Consider the following 10,211-nt stretch of genomic DNA (forward strand, 5'->3'; position numbering starts at 1 on the left):
TAGTTCGGGCATGGATGTGTGTGATGTCCTTAGGTTAGTTAGGTTTAAGTAGTTCTAAGTTCTAGGGGATTGATGACCTTAGAAGTTAAGTCCCATAGTGCGCAGAGCCATTTGAACCAATTGAACCAATATAGTACTTTTATCGATAAGCAAATACGTTCTTCAGTTTGAAATTCATGTCTTAAATAGGTAAGAACTGTCATCTTAGACTTTGAGTAAAATCAACTAATGATCTTTAAACGAATCACAAAAAATAGTAGACGAACTTTCAATAGAGTAGGTATCACGCTTTAAGCTGTTAGGGTTTGATAATTGCTACGCAGATTAAGCGACATTAGTAACAAATTAAAAGTTTCAAATGCTTTGTGCCACAATATAACTATTTATAGTTGTAATGAGAAGGGACAGTACATAGCTGACATCTTAGAAAGGAACATTTAACACTACATTAGCATGCACAAATGTATGCTGGATTGACAAAAGAAGAATACAATCAGCTCGAATTTTGAGCATAATGAAAGGACTCTGTCGGACAACAATATTATTACAGAAAAAATTCGTTTATCCCTGTGATGTATGAAGAAACAATGAGCTAACGACGTATAAATTGGACACAACATTCAACAGAGTGGAAGAAGAGTGTGTAATTAAAGAACTAATCAATTTAGGTCGACTAATAAGCAGAATGCTTTAGAGAATATGAAGTTCAGACAAGATGTTTCTTTATCGCTGTTACAGATTTCAAACAGGTACTGTGTATGCGCTACTTTTCATTCCTCTCTGTCACCTCACTCTTGATCGTCTTCTTTTTCTTCTGGCGTCGCGACAGCGGAACATATGGCGTTTTTAAGTCTTGCCGCACAGAACTTGTCGCTAGCCACTAGGGCCGTTGTGCGATAACACCAGAACTGGTTCCGCTCAGCGCAGAGGGGAGGGTGGGAGGCAAACCGCATCATGGTAGCAGCCTGTCCGCTCCCCCCCCCCCCCCCCCCCTCCAATCTACGCCCAACGGGGGTCTCCGCTGGGCGACAAATCAGAACTACCTTCGATGCGAGTATCAGCGGCCGAACGAGTATAAAAGAGCAGACGCCTCCAAAGGAAGACACACTTGGTGCTCCACCAGACTTCTGCATACACCCCGACGTCGTCCATCCTCAGCTAGCCAACATGAACGCCGTAAGTATACGACGGTTTTCTGCTACTACCCTTCGCCTTAGGGAACCTCTATCGTTTTGTCGAGGCAGTCCTTCCTACAGAACTCTTTCTGTGGAAAAACCTTCTCCCGTTCCTTTTTTTTTAACTTTTAGGCTCATCCATCTTCCAATTATCCTAATATTGGCTTTCACCTTAAACTACTTTTTGTCAGGGGTTTCAAATCTAAGTAGATACCACATCCATGACCGAACCGTACTTACCGGGTTTTAGTATGTACATACGCTTTCTTACCCTAGTCAGCGACACTCTTACTTCAGAAACAACCCCTGGGCTGTAGCTAATCTATTTCAGCACTAAATGTCTTCTAAGAGTTCAAGTGCAGCGAGGTAGGCAAGATGGCGTCTTTGAGGTGTGGAAAATAGGAAAGAACTCCTTGTGGAAATGGAGTTATGGGGGTTGGTACTAAGCCAACCTCGCCGTTGAGCGCCTGTAAATCACAGTCACACACAGGGCACTGATTCGTAACTGGGTGGCACGGTAGGAACATTGACCGGAAAAGGCAGGCTTCTTGGTTCAAGTCCCGGCGAAGCACTCTTCTGCAAATTGACAGGACGTTTCAAAACATTCAAATCGTTCTAAGCACTATGGGACTTAACATCTGAGGTCATCAGTCCCCTAGAACTTACAACTACTTCAACCTAACTAACCTAAGGACATCACAGACATCCATGCCCGAGGCAGGATTCGAACCTGCGACCGTAGCAGCAGCGCGGTTCCGGACTAAAGCGCCTACAGCCACTCGTCCACAGCGGCCGGCAGGACGTTTCATATTCTAGTCCTCCCCCATTAAGGGTACTCTTACATCTACATATATACAGCGTCAGTTACTATACATTGCAAGGTAGGTGTGGGGTGAAGGACCTCAGAGTAATATTAGTGACGTCCTCTTGCAACGTAATCACGTATGAAACGACGGAAAGTGACTCTCGGAATGCATCTCTGCGAGTCCTCCAATACGTAAGAGGTGTAATGGAGGCATCAAACTGTTGCACAAAATCTTAGATACCAATTTCTCTAATCACCGGACTGGGTCTCACGAGTACTACATTAAATTTTTTTATCACCCTCAACAGGAAGTGCACTATAGTTTCATATAAACTATACACGCGTTTCAGGATTATAGCAGGATAGTTACAACAAAACTTTCTATTCGCCTGGCCTACTACCGATTTTGTGTATTGGTACCAGTTCATACTGGTTCATAGTCAGACACCTTCACATTTAATCGGTATGCCAGCCTCTATATATTTATCGTTGACATACAATAAATTACTATCGGTTTCTTCCTCTCTGGTTTCAAAGACATTTTATTTACGTCAACCTTTGTTTACCAGAGTAGTTCAGAGGTGATACTTTCCAGTTGGCTCGATAATTGTAAGCGAAAAATGTGACAATGTTGCTAACACTAACTGAAAAATAATTTATACTGAAAACGCCTAAGGAGCTATTAAATTTCTTTGGAGTACACGAGAAGTTACTTTTGGTTTTGTTGAACCTTCGCTGTCCACTATAACTAACTGGTTTTATCATTCAAATATTCAACTAGTTACCTATATATTTCTAAACTTTATAGGGTCAAAGCTTGGTTTCAAACTTAGACGTGGCATGTTTCAAAGACTGTTACAAATTAAGTAAGACGGTGTCTTCCTATTGACCTGTTTCTACTATCTGGAAGTGAAAATTCGTGTTACTGTGAGCCGTGTTCCACGGGAGTAGTTTTTATATGAAGATGGTATCTGTTCTTTCGGTCATGTCCAAAAGAACAGATACCATCTTCATATAGTTAAGGCTAACCGGCCATTGACCTTCTTCTGTGCAGATGCACACGCATTGCACGAACTCTTACGGGACTCGGTAAGATTGTCTGCCCCGAGTAGAGTGTAATGGGCAGGGGCACTACGAATGTAGTGTGTGGACGTTAAGCTGGGAATGTTTCTCTCACAGGGAGCATGTAAGGGATAAATCCCTGCAGTTACACTATCTTCTGCGCCGTCGGTGGTTCAGATGGATAGAGCGTCTGCCCTGTAAGGAGGAGGTCCCGGGTTCGAGTCTCGGTCGGGGCACACATTTTCAACTGTCCACGTTGATGTATATCAACGCCTGTCACCAACCTAGGGTCTTCATTTAATTATCATTTCATTAGGAGTAGTTTTTCGTGAATCCGTAATGAATCACTGGGAAATTCCATCCATAATAATCACGCTTACAATATCCTCTAGAGTCATGAAAGAGACAGACATTAGGGAGACCGTCCTATAGTGCTGAGCGACCGCTCTTTCACCCTTCCAGCGCTAAAATAACTACAGATATTTCTATACAAACCACCTGATGTCCTTTGCCCTTCCGGTGGTGAGGATTTTCCATAGGTTTGTTCCTCACCTATTCTCTTCATTAAGTCCTCATTTCTTAATTGATCCACCAAGCGGGGTGGCGCAGGGGATAGCGCAGTGGACCTGCATTCGGAAGGACGACGGTTCAAACCCGTCTTCAGCAATCCTCATTTAGGTTTTCCGTGATTTCCCTAAATTTTTCAGGCAGATGCCCGAATGGTTCCTTTGAAAGGGCACGGCCAATTTCCTCCCCAATCCTTCCCTAATCCGGGCTTGTGCTCCGTCTCTAACGACCACGTTGTCGACGGGACGTGAAATACTAATCTCCTCCCCCTCTTATTTGATCCGTCCACATAATCTCTCACAAACCTCTCTCCACATAATCATATTTAGAATGTAGCTTTTCCTTCTCTGTTACCATAGCCAAGCACATTTGGTTCCCGTACAAAGCCTTGCTCTAGACAAGTACTCTCAGAAACAGCAGGATGTTCGTTGGTCCGCCTGAACGCAAACACATTGTTTATTGCATCAAGGAAGGCCCACATAGACCTTATGGTTCTTCTGCAGGAAGGAGTCAGGCAGGAGAAGATCCTAAGGGTAAAATAATTGACCTTCAGGAACATTTTCCTCGATTTCTCGTCAACATTTTGCATCTATTCCTCCATCTCTGTTGGGTCTCTTATGGTGGATGCAATTCTTAGGCTGCGAAATCTGCTATTTTCTTTGCTTCGGCCATACAGTGTAAGTATAGTTCATAAACAGGACAGTTCTTTTACTTTCTGAATAGTATTATTTACCTTTTTGATATTCATTTCTGGTTTGAGCAGTCTTAACCCATATAATGTGCTGCATATCCTGTCTATGATATTAAATGGGACTTAAGCGCTTTCTTACTTACTTACCAAGTCACATCCAACAAAATCAGAGGCACGTTTTGGCCGTTGTGATTTAAACAAAATGGAACTGTGACATATTATGTAAATCGTAAAGTTCTCCTCAGCACGAAACTTTGAAGCTTCACGTTTCGTTCCCATAAAAAGCCTTGCTCCAGACAAGCACTGTCAGAAAGAATACGATGTTCGTGGAGTCCGAACTAGTAACATGTTACGTAAATCGTAAAGTACTCCGCAATCCGAAAACAGGTTTAAACTCTATATTGATTTATTTGGAACAGTCCTATTCGAGGTCTTGTCTTCCCCCGGAATTTGCGCTATCTTCCCAAGCTACTTTAAGGGGATATACAGCTTGACTTGGACAGAGGAATCACAGTGCCATTCTCCTTAAGCGCTGTTACGAGGGATGTTCAAAAGATTAATAAGTTTGTACGGCGGTTTGAACCGCTGTCGCCCTGAAAGCGATCCCAGTACCTGAAGCAGGGTGCCATCTCTCTCGTCAGTGTCTTTCCAGTAACCCCCTGTACTGCATGCCATGATCACGTAAGGCATAAAACATGTATTAATGTGTTGAGTAGCGCTGTTCCAATGACGCATACTAAAACGTTGCAAAAGGACATACCTGCAGCGTATCAGTACTACAAATCGTGTTCAGTGGCCCAAATGTGACTGATCATCTTTTGTCATGACTACCAAATCTTGCATGACAATCCACCATATTTCAAAATTAGTATATCTACCCTTATTAACGTACTAGTCAGTTTCAATACATTCACCAGCATAACAGTGAGACAGTCATTTGCGTGTGACCTCTTTACAGTCGGTGTTGCATCTACACTGTAGGTTAGAAGGGGAATTCTAGTACTTATCCAACACTTCCTGCCAGTATAGTGAGATTATAATTTGAAACACGGCCCTAGGATCTCCACAGACCATCATACCACATTTTACAAAACTATTTCGGTAAAGCCTTACAATGAGCATAGAAAGAAATATTCAATGCATAACGTTAGTAGCAACTATAGTCTTTTCCATAAACAACAAACACAGTATTCTACCAGAAAATTTTGGTGTGACAAAAATTCTAATCTTTTTCAGTGAACACTGGCACAATATCAGCACGGCCAAAGAATGCTAACTAGCTTCTCAGTGGAGAAATAGATAGCAAACCATCTAGCAGTACTTCAGAGGGTGGTATCCTTTAATTGCAGTATTAATGGTTCATATCTACAGGGTGTTTCAAAAATGACCGGTATATTTGAAACGGCAATAAAAACTAAACGAGCAGCGATAGAAATACACCGTTTGTTGCAATATGGTTGGGACAACAGTACATTTTCAAGCGGACAAACTTTCGAAATTACAGTAGTTACAATTTTCAACAACAGATGGCGCTGCAAGAGATGTGAAAGATATAGAAGACAACGCAGTCTGTGTGTGCGCCATTCTGTACGTCGTCTTTCTGCTGTAAGCGTGTGCTGTTCACAACGTGCAAGTGTGCTGTAGACAACAGAGGATTTTTCTGGGGTTGGAATTCCACCGCCTAGAACACAGTGTTGTTGCAACAAGACGAAGTTTTCAACGGAGGTTTAATGTAACCAAAGGACCGAAGTGCGATACAATAAAGGATCTGTTTGAAAAATTTCAACGGACTGGGAACGTGACGGATGAACGTGCTGGAAAGGTAGGGCGACCGCGTACGGCAACCACAGAGGGCAACGCGCAGCTAGTGCAGCAGGTGATCCAACAGCGGCCTCGGGTTTCCGTTCGCCGTGTTGCAGCTGCGGTCCAAATGACGCCAACGTCCACGTATCGTCTCATGCGCCAGGGTTTACACCTCCATCCATACAAAATTCAAACGCCGCAACCCCTCAGCGCCGCTACCATTGCTGCACGAGAGACATTCGCTAACGATATAGTGCACAGAATTGATGACGGCGATATGCATGTGGGCAGCATTTGGTTTACTGACGAAGCTTATTTTTACCTGGACGGCTTCGTCAATAAACAGAACTGGCGCATATGGGGAACCTAAAAGCCCCATGTTGCAGTCCCACCGTCCCTGCATCCTCAAAAAGTACTGGTCTGGGCCGCCATTTCTTCCAAAGGAATCATTGGCCCATTTTTCAGATCCGAAACGATTACTGCATCACGCTATCTGGACATTCTTCGTGAATTTGTGGCGGTACAAACTGCCTTAGACGACACTGCGAACACCTCGTCATTTATGCAAGATGGTGCCCGGCCACATCGCACGGCCAACGTCTTTAATTTCGTCTTTAATTTCCTGAATGAATATTTCGATGATCGTTTAATTGCTTTGGGCTATCCGAAATATACAGGAGGCGGCGTGGATTGGCCTTCCTATTCGCCAGACATGAACCACTGTGACTTCTTTCTGTGGGGACACTTGAAAGACCAGGTGTACCTCCAGAATCCAGAAACAATTGAACAGCTGAAGCAGTACATCTCATCTGCATGTGAAGCCATTCCGCCAGACACGTTGTCAAAGGTTTCGGGTAATTTCACTCAGAGACTACGCCATATTATTGCTACGCATGGTGGATATGTGGAAAATATCGTACTATAGAGTTTCCCAGACCGCAGCGCCATCTGTTGCTGAAAATTGTAACTACTGTAATTTCGAAAGTTTGTCTGCCTGAAAATGTACTGTTGTCCCAAGCATATTGCAACAAACGGTGTATTTCTATCGCTGCTCGTTTAGTTTTTATTGCCGTTTCAAATATACCGGTCATTTTTGAAACACCCTGTAGATTCAATCGTTTCAAGCAGATATTTGGGAGTAACCGTGTTTTGAGATATGAAGTGGAATGACAGTATAGCTCAGCCCTAGGTAGCACGAATGGCAGGGTTCGATTCATTCATAGGAGAGACAGTAACAGAAATGTTGGGAACCAGCGGACACTCGATCAAAGATGTCGCACATATCCCGACGAACTGCTTCAAAAATTGTTAGCTCATTCTTTCAGGATTGAAAATGAAAATACTCTTCTGTCCCCCATGTTTCTATCCTGGATATGTTCCAGCACCAGCCTTCTTGAGATTTTTGGTATCGAAACAAATACCTAACACCGAAGTGCACTTCGATAAATAATATCAATATTGACAGGATTGCAAGGTATTTACTGGTTTTTCACGCATTTTCAACGTTTGTTTTATACAAAAGGGGAAATATGGAAAATATTTTATGTTCATATGTATCGCGCTGGGGATAGAATAAAACGCAGACATAAGCAGTAAATGGCAGTATTCCAACCATAATAAAATATAGTCCCTTGGAAATACTTTTGTTTTCACTGATTGGAATTGGAAGATATTAAAATAGATATTGAAATATATCACAACATCTGCCACGGAGTTAGTAATGATTTGCATACTATAGACTCGAGTGTAGAATTCTAATACAGAACCAAATGAGTCCTCCGATCATAGACATTTCCGCGTACACTTTCTGCGTAGTGGAATCACCATTATGGAGTGCACACTGTGGTTTGAAGGAAGTGAGCTTTAGAAAAGTGTTTATCAACTGAACATCTCTAGGAGGCGGCTGAAGACAACGTCAAGTTAAAGAAAGTTTCCTTGGCGTCAAATACATACTTGTTTTCATTTGCTACAGTTGTCACATATAATTGCGTAGCAGATGCTACAACTGAAAATAATTATGGATTTGAAGTAAAGAAACTTTTTACTTCATATTGTGTTGATCCGTGGCTTGAAAGTGGTCACCCTACCGAAACTGGATGCTTATGATTAAACACACCGTTGTGATCGGAAAGCCTATGCGTCACCTTTAGGTTTTGCGAGTGGTGAGCATCTCTCTGGTGTAATGTTAAAGCTAGAAGCTGAGATGGCTATGGACCATATGGTAGGGCACCTGTGTTGGAGTCGGTTTATTGAGAATCTAGCAATAGGGAGATCCCATGTGGAAGTGAGGTTCAATAGTTACTAATTTTTGTCTTTGAATATTAGCGACTATGTTAGTAGTACATAGGCTGTGGAGATGGTCTGCGTGAAAAAGTACTATAATGGGTATAGTACTCCCAAGGGTACTTCGGAGAGGCGAAACGGCAAAATCCAGTTTTACATTAGTGGTCGGTAATCGACAATGAGAGGTTCTGTGCAGCTGTGCCAAAGAATATATGGTTCTACAGGCTACGATCTCTCTTCTACACTCTCTCTTCAGGTGGGAACAGGAGACCAACACCGCATTAAAATATGTCAAGAGCATTACGGAACTATTGGATGTGTGCTCGCCTCTCTTCGTTCGTCACCGCGAGGCCGGGTACCTTCCCCTTTTATTGTATAAATAATATTAAGGTAGGAGACGAGGTACTGGCAGAAGTGAAGCTGCAAGGACGGGGCGTGAGTCGTGCAGACGAGGTACCGGCAGAAGTGAAGCTGTGAGGACGGGGCGTGAGTCGTGCTTGGGTACCTCAGTTGGTAGAACACTTGCCCGCGAAAGGCAAAGATCCCGAGTTCGAGTCTCGGTCCGGCACACAGTTTTAATCTGCCAGGAAGTTACATTAAGAATTGTATTTGGTGGGGGCGCGGCTAACTTGCTATATCTTCTTTGCCGTAGCGGGATCACACGGACTAGGTGGCTTCGGTCAGTATTCCCAAATATAGAAGACTGCAATATTATGACTTCGTACGTGTGGAAATTACAACAATCACATGCTTACAGCAGGGATCATGTAACTGTGTCACTGCATTCTCACCATGACCAAAGGCCGATTGCTTACGATAAGAGCTGACTTCAGCACGTCTGTCCAGCCGAGCCACTGAGGCAGTTCCTGGGATAGAAATGCAGTAGGTGGGACCCGCAGGAAAAGGGTTTGCTGCTCTACTGACTGCTCAGCAGCATCAGTTCGCGCTTTTACTTCCGCCTCTCCGTTTCTTACACAATAACACTGTCTGGATGTACTCGCAGATCACAGCACTAAATTACAATAGCGACTGGCTGTTCCCTGCCGTCTGTGAATACTCTGAAACTGTGCAGTAAATGCCAGACATATGAAGAATCTGCTGCATCAACCTGCCTACTGCAGCGTGTACTTGTCGGCCCGCAGGTGTTCGCCGTGGTGATCCTGTGCGCGGTGGCCGCCGCCAGCGCCGCCACTGTGCCAGCGGTGCCCGCCGGCACTAGCGCCATCCAGCAGCAGCCGCAGCAGTACCAGGCCGTAGTGCAGTCGCAGCCCCAGCAGGTGGTGGGCGGCCGCGTCGTACCCGCAGTTTACCAGGGCGTCGTCACCCCGCACGTCTACTCCTCCGGAATCGTACCCAGCGTCTACACCCCTGGAGTCTACTCCGGCGTCTACCCGAGTGCCGTCGTTCCCTCTGTGGGCGGAGCCTACCCGTACTACGCAACCGTCTGAGCTCCCGCATGGCCCATCAGCTGATCAGTTCTACGACGTCTTCTGCAGTTTTGTCTCTCTTGAGGGACTTGTCCTGTTTGCGTGAATAAAGTTGTGTCAATGCCATCAAACTGACGGAATTTTTATTTAATTCATGTTCCATTTCCCAAAACACACACTTTTTTATGTAATTATTTCTGAATCACGTATTCTAACAGTAAAGTAGGCGAACATTTTAAAGTCAACAATTTGTATAAAGGGCTATAACCAAATTTTTCTTTGCGCATCCAAACATGAAAAAATGCACTGGTATTTTGTGCACATCTGTATGTGTCTAAGTCCTCACACCCACAAAAATTATATATAAACTGCGCCACAAATTTACGGAGAAGTGTCGT

At 43.9% G+C, this 10,211-nt stretch overlaps 1 protein-coding gene across 1 annotated transcript; it reads left to right on the forward strand.

The window, feature by feature from the left end:
* Positions 1–1,015: 1,015 nt before the first annotated feature.
* On the forward strand, positions 1,016–9,944 carry LOC124544977 (cuticle protein 9.5-like). The gene is made up of 2 exons (XM_047123725.1): positions 1,016–1,176; positions 9,529–9,944. Exons 1-2 carry the CDS (start codon positions 1,168–1,170, stop codon positions 9,832–9,834), a joined length of 315 nt encoding a protein of 104 aa, XP_046979681.1. The 5' UTR covers positions 1,016–1,167; the 3' UTR covers positions 9,835–9,944.
* The last annotated feature ends 267 nt before the right edge of the window (positions 9,945–10,211 follow it).

This window comes from Schistocerca americana, chromosome 8 (assembly GCF_021461395.2).
Source record: "Schistocerca americana isolate TAMUIC-IGC-003095 chromosome 8, iqSchAmer2.1, whole genome shotgun sequence".
NCBI classification, from domain to species: Eukaryota; Metazoa; Arthropoda; class Insecta; order Orthoptera; family Acrididae; genus Schistocerca; species Schistocerca americana.